Source organism: Ochlerotatus camptorhynchus, unplaced genomic scaffold (genome assembly GCF_037179485.1).
Source record: "Ochlerotatus camptorhynchus isolate MF236.1 unplaced genomic scaffold, CSIRO-AGI_Acam_v1.1 ptg000221l, whole genome shotgun sequence".
NCBI lineage: Eukaryota > Metazoa > Arthropoda > Insecta > Diptera > Culicidae > Ochlerotatus > Ochlerotatus camptorhynchus.
Genome location: NW_027040711.1, coordinates 338,055 through 363,591, shown reverse-complemented (window position 1 = coordinate 363,591; position 25,537 = coordinate 338,055). Strand labels below are relative to the sequence as shown.

Below are 25,537 nucleotides of genomic sequence, written 5' to 3'. Positions count from 1 at the left end.
TTGCTGAAGAAAAGCATGTTGGGCTGTTTGTATATTGAACCGTGTAATAACCTTCAGAACAATCATCAAACATAATATTACCATTGGAATTGCTTGGAGCATTATTCCATGAGCGGTGTTTTGCATTAAAATCACCAATAATGAAGAAGTTAGACTTATGTCGGGTAAGTTTCTGAAGGTCACCCTTGAGAAAGGCAGCTATAGACGTAAGTTGTCCAAATTTTGTTTCAACAGAAACTCCCAAAGTTTCATAAACTTTGGTTTCAAATGTAGAAAGAATTTTATGTTTGATTCGTCTTTGAACAATGATGGCAACGCCACCACAGGCTCCATCAAGACGATCATTTTTATAAATTAAATAATTTGCGTACTTTTTAACCTTATGGTCAGGTTTAAGGAACGTTTCACTTATAACGGCAATATGCACGTTATGAACTTGCAAATAAATAAATTAAATAGCTTGCCATCTTTAAGAGATCGAGCATTCCAATTTAAAATATTTAATGATTTGAAATCCATTACTGAATTTCAAAGTCATGACAATATTGTTCGCAAATTTTACTCCAGTTTGAATAGCATCAAACATGCTGTGACAAAATACTAGCAAATTGATAAAACAGATGAACACGATTGCACATAGAGAAATACATTTGAAACTATTCCAACGTGTTTTACAGGTATTCAATAACAAAAAAATATACTGAGTACAGTAGGTTCGAGCAACAACAAGTGAATTCAATTCTGCCAAATAATTAAATAAAGATGAAATTTGGTTTGATTAGTAGAATTTGAAAAAAAAAGTGCCGAAAATTTAAATTTAACAAGTAAAGGCCTGTATAGGGATCGATAAAACGTTCGATTTATCATTTTCTCAAATTACTGAGTTGAAAAAACAAATCATTAGATAAAGATGATCATAATCTCGGACATAAAAAAATCCAAATTCTAGGGAAATGTGATTGTTCCTTCTTTAAAAACATTTTCAGATTTGTTTGTCACTATTGGAACTTGATTTTTTGTATTTTTTGACTTGTAGAAATGACAAAAAACACAAAAAAATCAAGATTCAGGATTTAGAGATCTTTTAAGTAGATTAATTTTTTAGAAATTAAACTTCATTCATTTTTCAAGATTTTGAACATTGAACAAACTTTTTCTGAACTTTGAATGAACTCAAATGAGATTTACGAAGCTTACAGATATTATACAGCTGGTAGCCACATACAAATTTCAAAGATTTTTTACGGTGATAATACAGATTTAAATTGGAAATAAATGTGGCAACACTGGGACAGGGCCTCGTCTTTTCTCTTCGAATCGTTCGCTGATGGTGCTCGGTACTTCGGCCATACACGCGGTTTTTCGGATGCCGAGAGAAGAAAATGAACGGAAACCTCGTGTGTGAAAAATCTCTCCATTTGCCGAAGGCAATACAAGAATGAAAATAATCGTAGGCAAGGTGTGTAGGCAAGGGAGGTGTTATTTTTAGTGTACTGGTTTTCAGAGAAGGTTCTACCTGATACTACTAATGACTGTAACTTACTGTATAAAGTCAATTTAATCTAATAATCTTATGAATTTTTCACTACGTCTATAGACAAAGGTGATCCTTTCTGCTAATACGTGACGATTGTAAACAATTCGAGCTTATATATGAAAGGTATGAACTAAAACTTATAAACCTATATTTGGGAGTTACTCAGTGCCAACTGTCGATAATTAATAAAGAAAACCATGCGTTTCCATTACAAAAATAAAATACAAACCGAACTACAAATTATAGTTATTTAACGTCATTAATTCTATAAAATACTCACATCACTGATATCTTGCTATGTAGAAACCTGCTTCCACATTTTTGCGAAAAAAGAGGCCTGTCTCGCTCGCGTGTACATATACCTATAGTATTCCGATTGGAATCGGTTGTAGCAAAAATGAGAAATGCTGCTCTGACTTCTGAGAGGAGAGCCCCTCTTATTAACATTGCAAAGAAATCGAATCCAAGTTAGTCGATACCCGAGTGCCGAACAAAACTGATGTGTCTCATGTGAACCTATTGCAGTTTCGACTCGTCCGGTTGTACTTAACCGACTGCCAATTTCCTTCCTGTCTGTCTAGCACCAATCGAACAGTGGCATTAGTGTCCTTAATTTGGCATCTAAGTGATTGTTGCTTTTAGCATTGGTGATAAAAGTGAAACATTTGGAAGCAGGAATCGCCAAACGGGTGTCTTGTGCGTACATCCTGATATCATCGAGCGAGTATTCTAGTGCAGTGATAAGATGAGAAATCTACGAGTTCCAGTTGCTTTTGCAATTCTACTTTTAATTGGTTATGTCACAGCTCTCGAATGGGGTAAGCAACCAACCGAAAAAGTAGCCAAATCATGTGGTCTTTGCGAAAAATGCTTATCTATAAATAATACCTTTTTTTTTATCTTACGTGAGCACATCGAATGTGATCGGTCATAGAAAACGAGTGAAACTCTGTCAAGAAGAAGTGATTGTAGTTGTTCGCCTACGTCAGTGGCCAAGGATATGAAGAAACAGTCCATTTGGACCACATCTTATCATATGAACGAAATTTTCACCATGAAGATCGTAAATTTGTTACCACCACATGATTGCGACAGCAATGTGACGACAGTACGACGTACGAGTTATAGCTTTTTTCAGTGTCTCTAAACAATACCCACGGCAAGTGTTAAAGAGGTTATGAATTACGATGTAATCGAAAAACCGAATCTATCGACGAGTTCTATTTAGTGACGTAAATGCTATGACAATCTGTCAAAAAGTTGCGGATATCCAATAAATGTTCGATAGTAAAAATATTAATTTGATGTATTTTTGTTATATCCCGTTTCGATGGCTATTGGAATTCAGTAATCAATATGTATTTGACCGCATTAGTGTAAAATGTCATCAAATCATATTCATATTCAAATGAAAAGCATACACCAAAAAGCTGCGTATTTTTGTGACCGGCGTTTTTGGTGCGCAACAAAAACACTTTCACCGAAATGGACAATAACAGATTCGAAAAAGACTACACCCATGCGCCATCGTAGCATAGCGAGAAGTCACGTAGACTGAAATCGTGCAGAAACTATGTTGAATGCTTTCGGTGCCGTTTTTCATACGAGTTTGGAGTAATATTCCCATAAAATCCAAACTTGATAAAATACGTCACCGGCAAGGTAACTAGTGCATTCGTGAACAGTAGGGGAGATGGGGGAAACTTTTCCATGTTACGGTAGATCTTCATTTAATCCACAAAGTGTATCGGAATTTAAGTGCAATACCGTCCAAATGTTGTATTAGGCTATTAGCAATCCCCCTTATTCTGCGAGTCACGTGACTATCTGTCACCGGTGAGGTGACAATTGTCACCTCGTGTGAGGTGACTCTCCGTGCAAATCAAATGGAGAGTCACCTCACACGAGGTGACTATTGTCACCTCACCGGTGAGAGAGAGTCACGTGACTCGCAGAATAGGGGGGAATGTATTACCATTGATATGCTTAGAGAAAATTGCAAATTATTGAAAAGATTGGAAAAATAAAAAAGGCCACCTGTCTTCCAAATATTGCGGGATAAATTGCGCATTCTGATTTAATTTTTAGAAAGTATTCCGCATAAACGCGAACCATACTTGTAAAAAAAAGAACCATAGAGGTACAATGAAATGTACTGTAACCATACAATATAATTTATGGTATTTACAATAAATCGTTCTGTCCACAACGATAAAATAATGTTTCCACAATAGAATCTATGGTACATGGAGAAATCATCAATAGAACAAGGGGGTTGATATGTATCGCAACCATACAACAAATCACTTTTTCCCAAACAAACTTGAGCCATTTACCATTAATTTTATTGTTTTTATCGAAGGGCGAACAACTTCATAAAATACGTAAATGTGTATACACGTTGAAACTAAAATACCATAGTAAAAATATTAAAAAATAACTCGAAAATACATTGTACACGAAAAATACATTTCATAATGAATTGAATACACATTTAGCACCTTTTCACTTCTGGTTTGAGAACTTTAATGGTAATGGTTATGGTAGTCAGTAAGGTCCATGGATAGTTTTGTATTGTCGGTTAACTTTACGTGGAATATATAGCGAATTGGTAAACATTAATTAACAGGCACCTATTCGCGATATATTCCACATAAAATTGATCGATGTTACAAAACCGTACATGGACCTTACTGACTACCATAACCATTATCATTAAAGTTCTAAAACCATAAGTAAAAAGGTTCTAATATAGTTTTCTTTCCGAAAATGTATGGAGGAAACAAGAATTTTGAATGGTAATGGTTCTTAACAGCCCATAATGTGTAAGGTTCACTTCCAAAAAATCATAATACGTAAGGTTAAAACTTTATCACTCAAACGTTCATGTAAAGTTCCATAACCGTTTCAAATAAAGTTTAGCAGGGATTATAAACAATTTTTAACCATTTTTCGTAAGGTCAAGCAATGGTTTGCATTTATGTGGGATAACTTTAGGTTTTTATCCCTATTTTCTATTCCGTTCGAAACGGATTTCCCATACAAAAAAAAAACTATGAGAATCCATTTCGAACGAATAATAAGGGTGATTACCAATGTTCTTCCTCTATTGAATTTTCAAATGTTCACGGTTATGCTTTCCACAATACATTTCACACGGCGCATTATGCCCCAAATACAGTACTATTTTTCTAATAAACTTCCAGTTGAGCAGCAATTTTTAACCGCCATATCAACTAGCACTTAAGATATGAGGAGGTGCATTTTTATTCATTTCTTTATTTAATTTGAGTTAATTTTGCCCGCCATGGGCATTTTACCCCCATCTCCCTTAATTTTGTAACAATGCATATAAGCTGTCAAGTGCGTCAAGATCAAACATTGGTCATCGTAAATAGAATTATGAAATAGCTGATCTAGAGGCTGGTGCATCTTTAGACTTCTTTTCTAGTAGGTATTTGTTACGTAATTCAATGGAAGCGGACTTATTTCGTTTGTATTTACTGAATGCAAACATCCTTAAATAACGGTTTAACTGACGTTTGTTGGTTCAACGGGTTCAACCGACTACACAAATTAAGTTCAATTAACTACATGGCATGTCTCACCATCATAATGACAGTTGAAAAGCTCCAATTAGTCCCAACATCATCCTCACAAGTCACTTCTGTTTGCGTTTTTATTTCACTCGCGAAGGAACTATACCTACCAAGAAGTGCAAAACCAATCGAATATATCCATGGCTGAATAATTGGCGGGTTCAATTAATGGAAGCCGAATTGATTGACCAGTCGATTGGTAGTTTTGTCTGTCTTGGTGCTGCTGTATGTTTGAAGAATGATATATAGAACCCAAACGATTCAGTCTACGAGCCTACAAGTGTTTTACGAAAGTTTTTAAATGTAATTCACTAGCCTCCGCAGTCCGTCAGTTTTCAATGTTGCAACGGTTGACTGCTCTGAGCCAGATCGGTTTGACTTTGACTGAGAGTGAGTTAAGCTGTCGAGGTGCTAATGGTTTCGCAAGAGGCTTAACACCGCTTCGTAAAATAAAGGAAAATTTTCAGAAAACACCTGACACTACTTGGAAATTGCTCCCATTATAATAAAAAAAAAATTCTTGGCTACCAGCCACTTACATAATATTATTATGTAAGTGGCTGGTGGCCAAGATTTTTCTTGAGATGGGGTGAACCATTCTCATCTTAAGATTTAATTTCCGTCATACTAAGCATCCGCACTTTAGCACTCCTTTTTCGAACGGATTTGTACACTGAGGAAATAATTCGTACGAATTTCATACGAAATGCTTATGGAATTTAACCAAAAGAATTTATTTTGTATTTCATAGGATGACAATAGGAACGCAAACCTCTGTTATCATTCAATAATTCGTACGAATTTCATACGAAATGCTTATGGAATTTAACCAAAAGAATTTATTTTGTATTTCATAGGATGACAATAAAAACTCAAACCTCTGTTATCATTCACTATTTTTGCAATAGAATACCTACCATAGATTTCATTGAGTTGTCGTATGAAAATGATTCGTAATGAGTATAAAATTTATATTTCATTCGTATGAATTGTAAACGCGCGGAATACGAAATGCAATCGAAATGAACATGAACTTTATTGTAAATATTCCTGTGCATCAGATGTTTGTCTATTGGTAGCAAATTAGTTATATTAATAAATTAAAACAAAATTAACTTAATTCGAATTGTTTGTTTTATTTTCATTAAACAAAATTAAACATACATAAATTTATATTGATTATGCTGCCGTTCTACGCATATCTGTCCCATGTTACTTTTGGACGTTTTTCACTTTTGCTCATAAAACAGTACTTTCGAATGAAAATAGAAAAACTTGTTATTTGTTGTGGGCTTATTTTAAAACAACATCAAGTCTAATTGTCCTATGTTGAAATTCTACGCATAACTGCCCCACATTTTTTTTTACTGTTTTTATTAACGATTTGAGTGCACGAATGATTGAAACAGGATTTATATGATCAAAAGAAACTCAATGAGTCATTTCGGGAAGTAAAAGCTTTATTTTATGATGAAAAACGGGAATTCATATTAAAACACCAGATTATAGTTTTGATTTCAAACTGTTCATTATTAGAGTAATGATAATCAATTGATAAGAAGCAGTGTAATGATCTTAAAATAAACCAAACACAATATAGCATGATTTAAAATTCATTTGTATGTAGCAACGATGTATAAACATCTTCCAATATTGGCATGATTAAAAAAGTACGTATTATTATCTAAAACAACTCGAAGCAACGCAGTTATCAATGATGGCATTTTCTGTCACTTGATGTGCACAGCAAAAAAAAAAATGTAATATCGATCAACGTAATTCAAGCTGATGTATGAAATAACGATGTTATAGCAAAAACCAGATACAATATTACATCAATGGATGTAATTTTGTTCGCAAAATCGATGTACATCGTACAAAGTAATATTACACAACCGATGGAATGATCTCTGTGCAGCTGTTTCAATGTAATATTCAACAACTTTTTTTTTCTGTGTGCTACCATATTTTGTAGTTAAAATAAGGTTCCTGTTGACTGATTCAGAATATCCGTTGTCGTATAGTCCTTTCGTACATTTAGTCGTTAGAATGTTCTCAATATACTGCCGTGGATGCATTTGGTTGAATATAATGAAATCCTTATATGTTAACTTTTTCAAAGTATTTCTTGAAATCATCGAAGTCCACGATCGACAATCTTATTGTCTTCTACACATCATTTGTTTCTAGAGATGTCTATACTTCTAGGCTTTATAGATGTAGCAAACTACGATTGCAGCAATGTCAACTCACTTATTGTTGGTTTTAGTTAATGATGCAAACCTATGCAAATTATCCAGTTTCACGGAGAACTCAAGTACGCTCATGTAAACACAACCACAAGAGTAAAGACGTCAAACGCAACGTGGCCATCAAAGCAACACGGAAAGTAATAGTTCTGGCCCACGCACATTAGATCCGGATCGGACGCGTTGCGGCAAAGTGAAAACTAAATCTATTGTCTAACTGTCAAATTTACGTCAACGCAACGCAAACGGATCTAATGTGGGTGGCCCTTTAGTGGGACTGATATGCGTAGAATTTCCTACTTCATAACAAATTTCTCGGCATAACAGTCTCACTGAATTGTTTTCGTATAAAAATAGGCTTGACTAATTTCATTGAAGGTAATTTCTGTAGTTTTTTCTATTTGTTTTAACAAATTGATTCTGTTGAAATGTGAACAATGCACTAACTTATTTTAACTTATAGGGCAGAGAACTACTTCGGTCTAATCGCCCATTTTAGGCCTATCGAACAGAAAACTTAAAATATATCTATGATTTCAGAGTTAACAAGTCAATTTTGCGTTTGGTACGATACTTTAGTTAATAAGCTACGGAACGAAGTGAATGAGAACGCGTGATATGAAGGTTTGCACCCATTATTTCCAAAAACAAAAGAAGCGCTCCAACCGAATCAATTTTTATCTTCATCCGATAGGCCGAAGTGAATTCATTGGCGTTTCGATGCGTTAGGCCGAGTTTAGAATCCGTAGGCCGAGTTTGGCGTCAAGAAGCAGTGTTAGACTGTTGACAATATCTCAACGATTGGTTTCTCTTTATCAAATCTTAAAGGTAAATAAATTTGGAAGCCATCAGTAATAATAACATTCCGTTTGGAGCTAAACTGCGCTAGATTAAGAAAGACTAAGTTCGGGTTGTGCTTAATAGGCCGGAAATGGGGTATGAAGATCACAAAGACAATTATGATTTTTACAGTTATATTTTACAACATTTATTGATATTAATCTACCTGAGAATTAAATTTACAAATCGATACAACTGATAGATATCGATAGAGCTGATTGAAACATAGGTTTGTTTTTATTTTGAATAGATGAAAACTTATTGATAACATTTTTTGATTTTGAATCTTAATATCAACCCATAGATTTCAAAACATTCAGATTATTAAATTTGATATCATGATATCAAAGTAGTAACTAATTTTTTTTTTGTTTTCCTTATAATTAGCATATAGATTACTTATTTTGTTTATAATTTATGAAATTACTGATAGCAAAACGTATACATGGAGTGGTTATCAAGAAAACATGATTGAAAACATGATTTGTTATCTTTTTAATATCCTTCATTTACCATTTAGATCTAATTTTTGTTATGATTACTGTTAACTCGAACGTTTATATCCTCTGCTCGGGATGCTATCTCTGTTCCGCAATCTAGTGCCAACCACCGACGGACATCGATTGCCATCCATTGACGGCAATCGAATGTGCAGGAATCCCACAATCCAATCGTCGTAGTTTCTTATACAAAAGATGATCATCCGAACTTTAAGCAGCATTTAAAATACCGTGAATTTCGGTTTTGTTGGAATTGAGTGAAATTTTTGGTCCAATGTTACATACATAGCTGGCAATATAATTTGTTCCTGCTTTTATCGAACACGCTACACAGGTTTCGTTATCAGATATAAAATATAAGGCACGTGTTTCTCTTACTCGGAGCACTTGTAGCTACGTGTGGGTATAGCCTAAGGTGTACCTATGTGAGGGTTTGTTTTCACCTGGTGTGCTGCGGCAGTTTGACTTTGAAACCATGACAAGGAAAGTTGTGATTGAATGATACGATTCCGGTTAATAAGTGCGCTGCAATTGCTTTGCAAGTAGAGTTTGGTAAAACTAGCTCCATTGAACGTTTTCTTATAGCTAGTTTCTACATGTTTCCACGTGTGGTTTTGTTATCGCTTGCTCGTGTTTTCGTACGAACGTTACTTATGTTTATTTTCCTGCATAAAGATATGTAGTTGACTTTTGTAAAGTTGTTGCATGTTGGGTGCTCATGTTATTGAATGGACCTGAAAGATAAACTATAATGTAATTATGCTATTGCTTGCCCGTACAAACAATAACCATAAGAAGTGCTTAACCACCAATTCGGGGCATCATCCCAACTCCATACGGTATAGTTTCACCATCTATGATAGCGTTTGTACATGGTACCCATTTGTTAGGTTGTGTATCATTTATTGATAAGCTGTGGAGTCTTCATTTATAATAATTCCACATCTCTAATTTACTTAGTATGCTCTCACAAAAACTATCTTCAATGTATATGTTTGTATAAGAAATTCTGAATGAAAGTGTGTAATTAATTTCAAAAGCTTGTGTTAAGATTTATTGTTTATACATTTTACGTTTTTATTAGCCATATTTTTGCTTCTTTAAAATATATGTTCAAGTACACCAAATAACCGCGTCTTCAAACTTCATGATACAAAGTTCTAGTGTATAATATCTGAAAGTGAAACAGTTTCCGCAAATCTCTATATGTGCTATTTGTTGCGGAAATAAACTACCAATCCTTCTCACAGGTGCTCATTCCCCAATACAGAAACATTCCACCTAAACGGAAGAGAAAAAGAACTTCATTTGAATACAGGTTTGTTAATGGAATCATGTAACTTGTACATCTAGATCGGAGAGTTAACGTCCACCTAAAACGCACGACTTCATTAATAATTCGCAGCATTTGAGCTTTCAGTAAACCGTATGTAAAAGTCGTGAATGAACATGTCTCCGCAAAGCGCACCTTTCAATTACTGTAATGAACATGATGTTTTTTCTCTCTCGGTTCCATTGAATAACAGTGCCGTTGAACCGGCAAAGTTTCATTTGGATACTTTGCACTGGATTGGACTGTTGATGCTCTATCTATAACGAGACACAAAGAATCCACAAACTTGGGGGCTCGTATCTTACCAGTTGAGTAGAGCTCAACAAGTGCATCAGTTTAGACCACAAAGAAACAACAAGAAACTAGTTTACAGCAAACAAATTCAGGAACCGGACCTGTGCATAGAGTGGCGGTAAAATGAATGCGGAAGTTTATGCGATTAAAAGAAGAACGATGTTTCTGCGTGCCGGTGGTTCGGAGTCCTCTACGCTTCCCCGTTTCTATTGAATGGATTCAATACTACAGTAATGGCCCAATTTTGTTAGCCGCTCAGCGCATCAGATTTTTATATTTCAATAATTTCACATAACCGTAATTGCAAATCTTTCTCATTGATCTTCTAGATGGATGTTTAAGGTATACTTGGTGCAGTAATACCTTTGATAAGCCCACTGAAAAAGCTCACGGGTTTCGTAGAACATTATAACAGATTTTCAAAAAAAAAAAAACAATGATGAAAAATTCAGGTCATTACTGTATTACCATTCCCAGATGATTGGTCACGAAATTGGTATGATCAGGTGAACGTAGTCTATATAGATTCTTTTGATCTAACCGGTCCAATTCATTTGATGCGGCTTATTTAGGATTATAAAAGGTTCCTTTTCGTTCAACAAAAAACGTGTGCTCTGTCACTCACCGGTGCTGTCCGGTTCGGAAGTCACTTTAACTACACACTTAGAAATTTTTACAGAAATCTGTAAAATTTTACCGAAATCTCAACAGCTGAACGTTCGGTAAACAGTTTCACAGATTTCCTGTAATTTTTCACAAATATCTGTGATTTTTTCACAGATATCTGTAAATAATTACAGGAAAACTGTAAAATTGTTTACCGAACGTTCAGCTGTTGAGATTTCGGTAAAATTTTAAAGAAATTTGTAAAATAATCTTAGTGTGTAAGCAGCCTGAGCAAGTTTTTTGCTAGTACGTAGTATCCTTGATCATGAATTGCTAAATCTGTAGAATGAATAAGCTTCACATTGCGCAACGGTGATTGCTTGGATATTGCGGGTGAGCTTGTGGCACTTAAGTTATATCTTATCGTCCATAGATAATGGTGCGTGGCACTCTGATAAGATAGCTTTAGTTAAGTGTGATGAAATGCAGAAATATTCGATTGAGTTTCTTGGTTTTTACTGCCCATACCAGTCCCATCTTTACTTGATTTCCTATCCATGTATTTGGTTAGGGGGTTAGGTTTGTATGAACTTGATATGTGATGTGATTATGGTTTTGATACATTGTTATGTTAACTCATGCATTACTTAACTTTAACATTGTTAACTCAAGGCTAAATAAAGTGAATCATTATTATATAACTCTAAAGGTGCTCGAACTGAAAATAAACTTTAAAAATTTAGATCAATAGATCCAGTCTGAACGAATGCTGTAAGAAGTGAATATGAACCCGAGCAAAAACTGAGATCAAATTGAAAACTAAGTTTGATATTGATTATTTAGGTTCCTGCGTTCCCTCCCCATGGACATAGTGGTTGACGGTACTGAAGTAAAGGGTTCCCGAGTAAAGTCTGAGATCAAATTGAAATCTAAATGTGATGTTGTGATTTCGCTGATAATGATTACACAGGTTGCTGTCGTTTTGGTCATTTTAACGGTTAAAATATCAAAATTGAGGGCAAAAAAAAATCTTCCTGTGACATCACATTGAAAACTATTTCTGCTTTTAGTGAGAGCAAACTGAAAACTCAATTTGATATCAATTTTTCCTGTTGATAACAAAACAAGTATTCAATTTGATGTTATGCTAAGGCAATGAAAATAAACCCGGAACAACATATTTTTGAAGAGCAAATGTACAGCAAAATGAAAACAAATTTTGGTATCAAATTTGTCAATTGCATAAACTGAAATCAAATTAGGATTTCAGTTTGATGTTGATATGAAAACTTGAATTCAATTTGCTGTCATTTTGATGCTGGACTTTCGTCGGGTTATGTTACACACTTAGAAATTTTCACAGAAATCTGTAAAATTTTACCGAAAGCTCAACAGCTGAACGTTCGGTAAACAGTTTCGCAGATTTCCTGTAATTTTTCACAAATATCTGTGAATTTTTCACAGATATCTGTAAATAATTACTGGAAAACTGTAAAATTGTTTACCGAACGTTCAGCTGTTGAGATTTCGGGAAAATTTTACAGAAATCTGTAAAATAATCTTAGTGTGTAGTCTCTTTATATCTGCAACTATGGTGATTTCCCATAATGAAACATATCACCTTCATAATGCTTCCGTATGCCTCAAACGATTAATTCTTGGTTGTTAATAGAACTTCAATGATGAAATCGGCTGCTTCATGCAGACTGAACAATTCTGATTATAGAATCACACACTTAGAAATAACTATTTTTACACGAGATGTAATCCATCTTTGACGTAAATAATGGAACGTAAACAAACATGTCATGTAAAATTAAGTGTTCCCAAAACGAAAAATACGCAACTCGACGAAAAGTACGTTTGATTGTATTGATTTTCTCGTTTCTTTCAACTGATTCTTATGTCATTTGGGCCGCTTGCATGTGTCGGTCTCAGGGCACGGAAATTTACATTACTTTTTCGTAGTGTGCAGATTTGTTCGGTATACAAAGGAACTGGGAGGGCTTATTAAAAACTTCTCACCAATAAATTTGTGATCTTCTAGTCAAATTTTTACATGACATTTTATTAAGGTTCAATTTACTTTGATGCTTTTTGGAAGATTTCAAAAGCAGTTTTTTCCGACGTATTATTTCAGATTGCAAAAAGCTCGCACTATTCGATTCCTTTTGATATTTTGCAATCTAAAATAATGCGTCGAAAAAAATTGCTTTTGAATTTTTAAAAAATGCATCAAAGTAAATTGAACCTTAAAATTTTATTTTATTTTTGCATATTATTTTTGTTACAGACAATTAGCATACGATACAAGAGATATTCGTTTTCGCGAAAAATAATCTTTTTTTTTTCTTTTCATTTATTAGTTTTCATGTGAATTTGATGTGAATTTGATGTGATTTTTAGTTTTTGTTTTCTTTTGTGATCTGTTGTATTTCTCAGTTTGGTTAGAAGTTTCGAAGCTAACGCATGTTTATAGGCCTAATAGAAAGATAGGTAGAAAAAAGTGTATCCTGAAGAATAGCTACGTGAAATACTTTGGTGAGAATATCTTGTTGAGACCATGACTAAGACTTGTAGAATGCTTTAAAACCTCCATAAAACTTGCAATGTTACTTGGGTGTAGTCACATTTTGTTTGCAGTCAATAATTTATTTTATGTTTTCCTGTAATTATCGTAAATAATAGTTATTCAATAATAGATAATTCAGCCATATATAGGAGTAAATTCGAACATTCGTGTGAGACCCTTCCTTTTTGTTTGTTTATATTTTATTAAACAGGATTGAGATTAAAACTGAGGAGCTCGACCAGCTTGATCGCTACCGCTTTTGCTTACTGAGTAGAAGATCGTGGGTTTATGCCCAAGCTCCTCAAAAAAAAAAACAATTACTATGGTCACATCGCCTGCTTATGCGAATCCTGACACATCCACCAACCCAACTATCTAACTCCGTATACGTTAAAGTAGATACATGACAGTTGCCAGTATGCAACCTAAGAATTTCTCCGTTAAAATTAGGAATTAACTACTCAGAACTTCTGTAAATGGATTCTTGAACCATTTTTCGAATTCATGTAGAAAAATAGGACCAGGTATTAGAGTAAATGAACGTCATTATGTTAAAATCAAGGTTGCAAATGCTATACAATTTTTTTCGGAGGTGTAAAATCATCAGATGATGATATTTTGTGCTTGTCAGTTACATGCAGGTATGTAAATTACATTCACTGAAAACAATAACACGTTCTGCCTGCTCTAGTTCGTCATGCATAAGAGATACAGACTTCAGTAACGAACAAAAGTTGCAGCTAATATTAAAACAGGTTTTATGTGTCAAACACATACTTTATAAGCTGAAGTAAAAGCCAATCTGCTTCCTGCATGGGTTAACTTAAACTTTTGTTTCTGTTAAACTTTATGTTTGCAGTTTTACCAACCGGTGGAAACTAACGATTTTAAATTGGCTCACTACTTGACTAGCCTATTGGTCCCAAGCAAATCGATTAACGTACCCCATTCTAGTCGAAATTCTACTACTAAACTAAGTTTGTTTTGATTCGCTATGAAAGTTTGACAGATAAAATGAGGGGTTAGTGGATTTTCCTATAGTTCGAGGGGTGAATCGATTAGCTTGGGACCGAAGATAGTACCAGTGCTGAGCCAAAAAGTTGAGCACGTTTCTTCGGGACCTACTAGTCTTAGAGTTACCTCTATGATTTTACACGATTTACATTTATATTTTACTTCTATATTTTATCGATTTTGGCGCCCGGAAACGTGTGTTAAAATATGCTGTGTTTGAGAACAAACTAGTTGGTATTTCAGACGTGGAATTTGGTGAGATTTATCTGATTATTCATTAATTATTGCTACCGTATTCAGCCAGCAACGTTTACCAAACGTATCCTGAGACTTTACCTTCCCCTCTAACAAGCCCTTAACACTTATGAAAGGTCATAGAGTATTCTACATCTCTCTTAAGTAAGTGTTCAACTAAAAACCCTTTCCCATCCTAAGTAGTTGTAAGGACGTGGCCAGGACAGTTCTCAATTGCTCTATCCGGTAACGGACGGAGGTGGCACTACTCTCATACAATGATCTAGAATTTGTACCACCTGCGAATTTGTGAAACTAGCTCAATTTGAATGGGAATGCGAACACATGCTTTAGAACTTCTTCTGGTAACTCACAAGTAAAAAATATCATCATACGATTTAATGATTACATAATCCCGTAACACATTTTTATAAGTAACATGAGTATATGCAACCTTGCTTAAAATTATGAACAAACAAACATATTTTTTATTCTATTAGTCGATAATTCTATAACTTGATGATCCCTTCAATATCGAGTTATGGATAGTTGACTGTACTTACAAATTGTATGTTTATACATAAACGGTGATATTTTACTATTATCAACACCAAATAACTGTAACTGTAATAACCATCTATTGTAATGCATGATTACACACGATTACAACATGCAGGAAAACATATATTTGATTCAAGGTTTTGTTGATTCAACAATATTTTTGTTGAAATAATGATACGATATTTTTGAATTAGATTAGAGCCTACTTGGAAATATAACAGGAAATCAATAAAACCTTGAAAGAGAAAACGTAGTCTTAAAATTTTATTTTACAATATACAATGTTGTTCCACATGAATGGCCAAAAATGATTTTTCACTTCTATCCGTCTTTTATCATTCTAGGTATATCTTACATTCATCTTCAAGATGGATGTTTAAGGTATACTTTGGTGCACTCAAAAACGCATGGGTTTCGTAGAAGAAAAAATATTTCCAAAAGGAGAGCTGGCAAAATCAGATCATTACTGTGTTTCAACGACCAGGTAAGGTCAGGTTTATGATGTAATGTAGAGGCGGCTGAGCGAATCCAATCTTTATTACGAACTCCCCGATAGTGTTTTTTTTTTGTGTGTGTCTATCAACCATCAATCTATCTGTTTCAGTCAGTGGTCAAAGTGGCAACTTTTTGCGTCGTTACGTCTCACGATTGAAGTAGAGACGCAAGTGCCGAAACTAAAAATAATCCCCTCAAGGCATCTGGCTAGACACTTCCAATCGCCAGGAAATTTTATTTACCAACAAATCACACTTCTCTACTTCGGTTGTTTAAGTTTTTGACGGGTGTTGTAGTCAATAAAATTCTTTGGAAACTTTGTTTGATCCTAGGTTTGATCGCAGCATCCTGTGCTTCTATCAATATACCGAAAGCTTTTCGAACCAATAGAATGCATCACGCAATGTTTGCATGCGAAAACTTGATCCGGTGTTTAATTTTTGCGTGTCTCATTTCGTATTCGTCATCACCATTCATTTCGGATCTGAATTCCGTGTGAAAAATGTCTACGTGACTCCACGCGGCATATCACCATTATCTACAACGATTCCGATTGCGTTTGTTTAGCAAAGGTTGTAAATTTCTTGGAGATTTGATTTTTCCTCGTCATAGTCTTGCCTTGCCGAGACAGTTGATAAACTTTAGTCGTTTTGACGCTCGTGCTCGGGATTGTTTTCAGATACCGGATACCTTCCTTCTGTTGGGAAGACTTTGCGCATTTTTATTCAATCAACATTTGAATCGTTTGCTTATGTAAGCTATAAATTAATACAATTACAGAAATTTACTAAAATATCACGCTCCAATCCGTTATTTTATTGTTCTTAGTTTATTGATTTGGTTGCAGATTGTTTCTTTTTCAATGGATCAATGTGATTGGGAAATCAAACATACAAACGATTCAATTAGAATTGGCTTACTTAGAGCAGGCAATATGCTTAATTTTATAAAACGTTTCGGTCTCCACTTTAAAGATCCTTATACAATTAAATCACTTTACGTTGCTTATGTGAGGTCAATTTTAGAATATTGTAGCGTTGTTTGGTCACCCTATATGAAAAAGCATGAAGAACGAATAGAGTCAATCCAAAAGCAATTTTTATTATATGCATTACGTAAGTTAGGTTAGACGGCTTTTCCTCTCCCGTCATATGAAGCACGTTGCTTGCTGATCAGCATTCAAACATTGAAAGAACGTCGGGATTACGCAAAGATTTCTTTATTAAACAATATCATTTCGCAACGCATTGACTCAGCTGATCTATTGTCAAGGTTAAATTTGTATGCACCTTCCCGACAATTACGCAATCGACAGTTGTTCGCAGTAGATCGCCATCGGACCAATTACGCTAAATTTGGACCGGTAAATCAGATGATGACTGTTTATAATCATCATTGTGAAATGATTGACCTAAATATGCCCTCAACAGAATTAAAAATATATTTCAGAACCCTGCGAAGTCATAGAACATAAGTCTTAATGTTAATATGTAGTCTACGATTTGATTGATTGACGAATAAATAAATAAATAAATAAATAAATAAATAAACTTTATCGTTTAAAGTGGCAGTTCAAATAATAAGCATTTTGACTAAACGTGTCGTGTATTGTTATTGCTTTACTTAGTAATCTTTTTATTTTATCTTCTCCTCTAGATGCCGTTATCACCACTGACAGTGGCATTTTGTTTTTTGATAAAAAATGGACCCAAATTTCTTCTGGAGGACACCAGTTTCATCACATTTCAGCCTTCGCATACGATGAGGTGAAACGAAAAATATACTTCAGCGATCTAAAAGATCCGAATTTTAGAATATTTTCGATGGATACAAATCCCGAGGAGGAGTACCACAAGATAGCAAAGCTACTACCAAAATCGGACCAAACTGGCTATATAACGGGGCTGGCGTTCGATCACCTCGAACGGAAGCTATACTGGACCGAGAAAGGGACACATTCAGTTTACTCAGTCGAAGTTGATAAGCTGGGATCTAGTACAAACGCAACCGACGGCCTTATCAACTTGGTAGCACAGGTCGAAGAAAATCACGACCTGGCAGCCTTGACAATCGACGAATGCCGTAGGCACCTTTACTGGACTAACAGCTACCTTCAATCATCTAATATCGTTCGCGCAGCGATGAACGGCACAGTGCTTGATTCTCATAAGGAGGCCGTCTACGAGCCGAGGGGCATTTCGGTCGACCATTACAGTAATCGCATCTACTGGGTAGAGAAAAAGTACGGTCGAGCATTTTCTGTCGAGAGCGCTAATCTAGAAGTACAAGACAAACAAACATTTCTCAGGGGTGACGATAAAACTCCAACGCACGTGTCACTTAACAGTCAATATGTCTACTGGATAGACCAAGAAGATGGTGAAGTTCATGAAACTTTGAAATCCGACTCGAAAGTGACACGAGTCGTTTACAAAGGTAATCGTCCATCAGCAGTCATAATCCGTTCAAGCCTTCTGATGGAATATCAGAAAAATAATCCAAGCTGTAAAACTGTTATTTCCAAGATCATAGACAACGTGAGAATTGAATCCAGTGGAGAACTGTCGCAGGAAGACAAAGCTGTAGAATCTAAACCCGAAATGATCATCTGCTTAAACAAAGGCATCCTCAACCACAACACCAATAGCTGTATCTGTTTACCCGAATATCAGGGTACATTCTGTGAAATTCCTATTTGCAACAATTTCTGCGTTCACGGTGAATGTGTGGTGGGTGTTGATAGCCGACCTATGTGCAAGTGCCATGCCGAATTCGATGGAGAGCGATGTGATCGCAACAAATGTGATGGCTACTGTTTAAATAATGGACGATGTACGCTTGGCGCTTCCGGTGACAGGTCTTGTACTTGTTCAAAGAACTTTAGCGGTGCTCGATGCGAGACCGCAATCTGTACGTCAGACTATTGCTATAATGGAGAGTGTTTTGTGGAGAATGAGGTACCAAAGTGCAAATGCAACGTTGGCTACCGAGGAGACCGGTGTGCGGAATACACATGCAACAATTACTGCCTCAATGACGGTAAATGCGTTCTCAATAATGACACGATGCTGGTGGAGTGCCGGTGCAGCTCAGAATATACCGGGAAGCGATGCGAGATTCCGAAGCGATTCTGTTCGCTCGACAACGGCAATCCAGAGTTACAGCAGTATTGTGAGGGGTGAGTTGCCTTCCTTATTGTTGCGATCCGATTATTTGAAAAGGATTGATCATAACGATCGACATACAAATTCTTGTGCGTTAGAGAGAATTACTGATGAAAACAATTTAAGTTCATGTCTTTTTGTGTTATTTTGGCACGTTCTGCTTCATTGTATTGAGGAAAACGGATCAAAATTGAGTTATCTAATTTTGAAAAATTTATCGGTTCAGCACGGAAAACAAATCAAGGAAAAATAGCGTTTAGCATACAACGCCTTCGCATAAGTTTCATGATCTTTAAATAAAAAAAAGTTTTGAGACTGGAAAATTTTCAATATCTCGTTGAATTACCTCAATTCTGGAACTCAACCAATTTGGTGCATAACATTTCTTTAAGATTCTTCCTTAAGTGTTTAGATTCGGAACATAACGTTCTAATAACCCTTTTTTTATTCACAGAGTCCTCGTTGCAAAGCACCTCGTAGAACCACAGGTTACGTACTGTAAGAATTCCTTCAATCGCACTGTCGTATACGTGTCACTGGCCTTCACCGCATCGTTGGCCATTCTAGTGGCAATTCTGTGCACAGTTCGCCGTATTTACGAGCGGAACCGACCACGCATTACCAAACGATTCAAAGTGACGAACAACACGCAGATGACTTCTCGACCTGCAACGCAGTGTGAGATTACGATAGAAAACTGTTGCAACATGAACGTTTGTGAAACGGTAGGTTTCGATTTTTGAATGTGTTGCTGAAGAAATAATGCTTAATTTCTCATTACCTACTTGCAGCCATGTTTTGACACTAAAATGCTGCAGAAATCGTCATCAAAGACGGAAGATAAACAATTCCTCCTGGACGATATCGAGAGCATAGCGGGTTCGTATCGTAAGCTTCCGAGTTGCGTTGCCGACAAAAACTAGCCTTTTTCATCGCGTGAGACTGAAACTGCCACCACCACGTGGTCAACACTCCTCTCTAGAGCGGCAGCTGTAAAAGTGCGATTAAAAGAATGTGTAAATAATTCGTAGGTACAATGGTGACGAACCATTGACAAAACTGAAATCTCTCCAATAGCAATATGTCCTAGCTAGTTGTGAACTAAATTATGTGATTAGTTTTATGATAAATTAGATAGTATCGCTGCTTGAGAGCGCACCTAGCTGAAATATTAGTCCGTTTGGTTATCGTTTTCGTCTAGAGGTGTTTTGTACGCGTTTTTGAAATTGTATATTTTAATGAGTTTTGTGTCTATTTGTAGTCAAATTAAGCAGCTATGTATATTTTAAAGTGTTTTCAAAAAGTTTTCGAAATTCGTAAAGGTATACACATTTTGTTGCAACCAGAACACTTTTTTAGACACGATAGAGTGTCAAACCGAGAATCAGATGCTAGCAGGTACCGTGATGTAACGAAAACAGACCGTACACAAATGCAGCCATACCACATAAAATCAAATTTTGCCCAGACGTTACCGATTTCAAGTTTAAATTAACCGAAAGATGTTTTGCCTCAGCAGCCATCAACACCAAATCATCAGCAATGTAAGTGTAACAATTATAAATCTACACGAAAAGTTTCACTTGCTGTTAGTAGAGAGCTTAAGTGCATAGCAGGTGTTAGTTTCAGTTTATCTGATAGTTCCTTTAGTTTGTTAGTGTTTTGTTAATTTGTCTAGTTGCCAATCAGATGCCGCATTAGCTGTGCTCGATACGATAAATATCAAATTGATATTACTTCAGCCAATCAAGATCCAGATTGTGATTAAACATTAATTCAGCAGTCCAATAAAAACCTGATTTTGGAGAAAATATTACTTAATACTATTAGTCATCAAGAAATTGCAAAAGCCATATGATTAAAAACCGGTCATGAATCTACTTAAGTAAAACCTGAACAAACACATTTATTTATGAGAAGAGACAAATCTTAGAACATGTAACCTCTGTTGATGCGGCTCAATCTGTTATTTAACACTGCTCATTGATTTTTAAGTGTACCTTCATCTATTGTTTGCTTTCATTATATTAGCTTTTTAAAATGGAAATATAAAAATGGCAAAATTGTCAACTCAGCGAATATATAAATAACTTGAAAAGGCAACAAATTTAAGTTAAGGCAGAAGCCGAGAAAGTACTAGTAGTTTTTATATGTAGTCGTAAGGAAACCGTTGAGACTTTATATTTAATATCCACATAAGAAATGTGATATTAATATAAATTTTACTAAGAGCCATTCATCGAATGAAATCTGTTGTTAGCGAAGTGTAAATAGTATGAAAGAAGGAAATATATTTATAGTAAGATGTGTACGGTGTACATGTGTCGACTAAGAACTGACGTGTTATCTTTTGAAATCCGAAAATTAATTTACTGATTACTAAATAATTACTGCATTTTTTCCAATTCGTTTATTAAAAAAAAACTTCACAGAGTCGAGTTACATCGAATTGGCGTTGACGGCACCGTCTCTTCTGGAAAAGATTGACAGTTTCTTATGGGATTTTTCGGTTGAGTGAAAGGATAGTACAAAGTTCGCCATGTTTCACGCACAGCCTGACGTTTGCTTATGGATTTTACCGTAGGAGTAAAGAGCTACAGAGTGACGGTGACGCCAATAATAAATATATACCATCAATGAACCAGTCTCCGCTCATGCTGCATATAGGTACCGCTCACTATTTTTCGGATCAATTGCAATTGCAGGTGGGTAAATTTGAATGTAGTATGCATGCCTCAAACAATGTTTCTTGAGAACCACAGTGCTTTTACTTGTTTCTGAATCAAAATTTGTTGGTACACTGCAAATGTGATGTGTACCAATTACCGCTCATTTCATCACCTTTTTACTTTGGTCTTATTTAGGATTAATGTAACTGTAAAGGGTTGTCCACAGATCATGTGGACAGATTTTGAGAGGTTTTGGACCAAACCACACCCAGCCCGCGCCTTGCGTGGACAATCATTCATACATGTTTTTAGAATTCGTATGGACAGTCCACATCGTGCTCTCTTCCTTTTTGCTGAAGGAAGTGTTACTGCTACCTAAAGCTTTAACAAATTTAATAGCACTTTTCAGCGCTACTTCGTCGTAATCGCCCATTTCCGTTCTATCGAGCCGAAATCAGCAATAATATCCATGATTTCACCGTACAAAAAATAAATAATACGTTTGTTTCGATACGTTAGCTCATAAGCTACAACACAAAGCCTATACGAGTGCGTTGTATGAATATTTAAACTCATCCATTTCTTCTGTCTTCATTCGTAGAACGAAGAAAAACCAATGGCGTTTCAATGCGTTAGGACGGAATTGAAACTCGTAGAACGAATTTGCAAGCAAGAAGCAGTGTTAGATTTCTTACAATATCTCAATAATTTGTGACTCTTTAGCAAGTCCAACAGTATACCGTATACGTATAGAAAGTTAAATAAATTAGGAAGTCATCTATAGGATAATTACTCCATTTTTGAGTTCATATCCGTTCGAAAAAGAGAGGTTAAGTGTGGGTTATGCTTTGTAGGACTGCGTTCGTCTGCGAGAATGCCATACCACTCAATGATGAGTTAAATGAAGCATGCTCGAGTTCGACTGAAATCACCACGTCAGAGATTCTCGCTGCAATACGAGCCAGCGCATCCCGTAAATCCCCCTGCTGTGATGGTCTCCCGAAATAATTTTACTACCGCATGTTCGACGTCATCCACCGAGAACTCAATCTGGTGTTGAACGAAGCGCTCACTGGCAACATTCGTGTATCATTGTGTTGGTCAAGAAGAAGGGTGGCGACGACACAACCCGCTCGTATCGTCCCATATCGCTACTAAACACGGACTACAAACTATTTTCTCGCATTCTCAATACCCGGCTGGAGGGTGTGATCAAGGGGGGTAGGTGGCTGTCAAATACGAACAATCGTCGCCTACCACGCATAACTGGTTCCAAACGTAAACAAGCCATAAGAAACCTACAGCGTTTGTTTACGTTTGGAACCAGTTTCATATAAGAATGATCAGTAGGCTGATTTGACAGCACGTTCTCCCCCAGGGTGTGATTCGAGCGCACCACATACTAATGGGGCGTTTACATCTGTGCGGATTTACTCGCGCTAGTGTACTCGCCAACTAGCACGAATTTCAGTTGCTCCTGCAATGTCATGCTAGTAGACGCTGATGCCCTGTTTACATTATGTTTGTGAGCTTTTTTGCTAGCAGCTAGCTCATTAGCGCTAGTGAAATAGCATAAGGTAAACACCCCATAATGGGGTGTTTCAAGGGGTAGGTCACTCCGCACACCAATCTTGGGTCAACTTTTTTTTCAGTGTGCCGCAAGTGTGCCGATTGTGCCGGTCATAAAGCAAGCTGCGATTGTTTGTAAAATACCCATCCCGGTAACCCGGTATTTCTGACACCTTGAATGTTTTAGTTAGAAATCGCAAGGTCTAGCGGCATTTCGGATTTAAATCCACACATAAGTGAACCGAGAAGTGAACTACTGTTCTGAGTTCCTCTGGTATATTTAATTAGAGAATGTTCTTGAATACACAGCCAAACAGCACGTAATGTTGTGAACAACCTTAGTGACCAGCAGTGCTCACAAATGCCTACGAGATTGTGCCGAAGGTGTGCCGATGGATGTGCCCAAACTGTACCGAACCTAATTGCGGCATAATGTGCTGAGTGACTTACCCCTTGGGGTGTTTACACTTATGCTATTTCACTAGCGCTAATGAGCTAGCTACTAGGCAACTACTGTACTCTCGCTCTTAAAGATCGGATAGCTAGTCTCTGTCATCATCTTAGCGCCGGGAAACTCATCAGCTTTGACTTAGATCACGCTTTCGATCGGGTCCGGCACTCTTTCCTTTTCGAAACCATGCGCTCGCTTGGCTTCAACCAGCATCTCGTCACTCCGAGATCGCTTCCCGCTCCACCTCTCGACTGCTCGTGAACGGGCATCTCTCACGGCCGATCGATATCCAGCGCTCGGTGCGGCAGGGGGACCCGTTGACGATGCACCTCTTCGTGCTGTACCTTCATCCGCTTGTGTGCAGACTTGAGCAAACATATGGACTTGATCTGCTGGTGGCATATGCGGACGACATCAGTGTGATCGTCACATCAACTGCACAAATCGATTCGATTCATGGGCTATTTACGCGTTTCGAAATAGCCGCCGGCGCCAAGTTGAATGTACGCAAAACTGTTGCCATTGACGTTGGATTTTGCGAAGGCAATCAAATCGACGTCCAGTGGCTGCAAACAGCCAGCACGCTTGCCAGCACGGTGAAGATCCTGGGAGTGATTTTCGCCAACTCGATCCGGCTGATGACGACGCTGAATTGGAATGCGATGGTTGGCAAGTTTGCGCAACTGATGTGGCTCCAGTCGTCTCGAATCCTGACCCTACTTCAGAAGTTGACTGTGCTGAATACGTTTGGCACATCTTGGATTTGGCAACTTTCGTCCATTCTACCTCCACTAGGCGTACACCTAGCGAAAATTACGTCAAGCACGGACAGAAAATTGTTTGCATTGAACCAAAAAAAAAACTTTAGTTGTATTTAAACAAACAATTCCGGTTAAAATTATATTGCATTTTGTTGTTTCAATAATACTTATTCATATTAATTCAAAATATGATTATTTTTATTTTAATAAGCCACTTTTCAACTGCATCTATTGTAAAAATAACAATATTCTATTATTAATCCAACAATAGTTAATTTTAATTCAGCATTTATTTGCTGTGTCCATTCCCCAGGCCATAAATGCAAAAATAACTACCAACCATTCCCTCGTTTTCACCCGGAGAAAAATGTATACAATAATAAAACTTTTCTCGTTTGATTCCGCTCTTTTCCGCGTTTCACGTAAGTATTGTTTTTAATTGTGAATTTCGGGAAATAAGTGCAAAATTTCCTAAAATCTTGAGACTTGAGGTAAGTAAGTATGCTGCAGTTTGAGCTGCTTTTTTCCTTGAATTGTTTTCCGTCGATCTTGCTTTCCTTACTGAGTACCAATGCTCCCAACGCCAAGAAGGCAGCTCCCACACCTGGACCCTACATATCGACCCATCAAATAATGAACCGGGGACCAACGGCTTTACTTCCCTTCCGAAGGAAGGCGTGATCAGTGAAACAGAAAACAAAACATAAAAAAAAATTGGCCATATTATTTTTAAATCAATAAACATATTTTTATTTCTACTGCGTGAATTGTCAGACTTCATAAAATAAATATGATTGAATCAACAAGAAATCTCTTTTTAAAACAAACATATTTTTGTTGTTGACCTAGCTGCCAAATTTTTAGCTAACGTCAAAACCATGAAAGCTCTTGTAAATTCGAAAAGATTTTCTTTTTGATTTAACAATCCATTGGTTTTGAGGAACAAAAATACTGGATTGTTGAAACAAAAATGATTGTTTTTGCAGCCAAAACAAAATTAAATTCTTATTGATTTTACGTCAAATATTATTACGTTTAAAATATTTTTTTTCTGCGTGAGTATAGGTGCCCACCTTCCTGTGGAGTGGT

General features: G+C 36.3%; 1 protein-coding gene across 1 annotated transcript; it reads left to right on the top strand.

Moving 5' to 3' along the window:
- Nucleotides 1-1,997: 1,997 nt before the first annotated feature.
- Nucleotides 1,998-20,799, top strand: cue (Protein cueball). The gene is made up of 4 exons (XM_065225086.1): nucleotides 1,998-2,355; nucleotides 17,491-19,012; nucleotides 19,453-19,723; nucleotides 19,790-20,799. Exons 1-4 carry the CDS (start codon nucleotides 2,283-2,285, stop codon nucleotides 19,919-19,921), a joined length of 1,998 nt encoding a protein of 665 aa, XP_065081158.1. The 5' UTR covers nucleotides 1,998-2,282; the 3' UTR covers nucleotides 19,922-20,799.
- Nucleotides 20,800-25,537: the final 4,738 nt, after the last annotated feature.

Bases quoted from the DNA above. Each gene is read 5' to 3' on its own strand.
- cue (XM_065225086.1), top strand. From the start codon at position 2,283: ATGAGAAATCTACGAGTTCCAGTTGCTTTTGCAATTCTACTTTTAATT. The intron at 19,013-19,452 runs GTGAGTTGCCTT...TTTTATTCACAG, and splicing joins TTACAGCAGTATTGTGAGGG to AGTCCTCGTTGCAAAGCACC. The intron at 19,724-19,789 runs GTAGGTTTCGAT...ACCTACTTGCAG, and splicing joins ACATGAACGTTTGTGAAACG to CCATGTTTTGACACTAAAAT.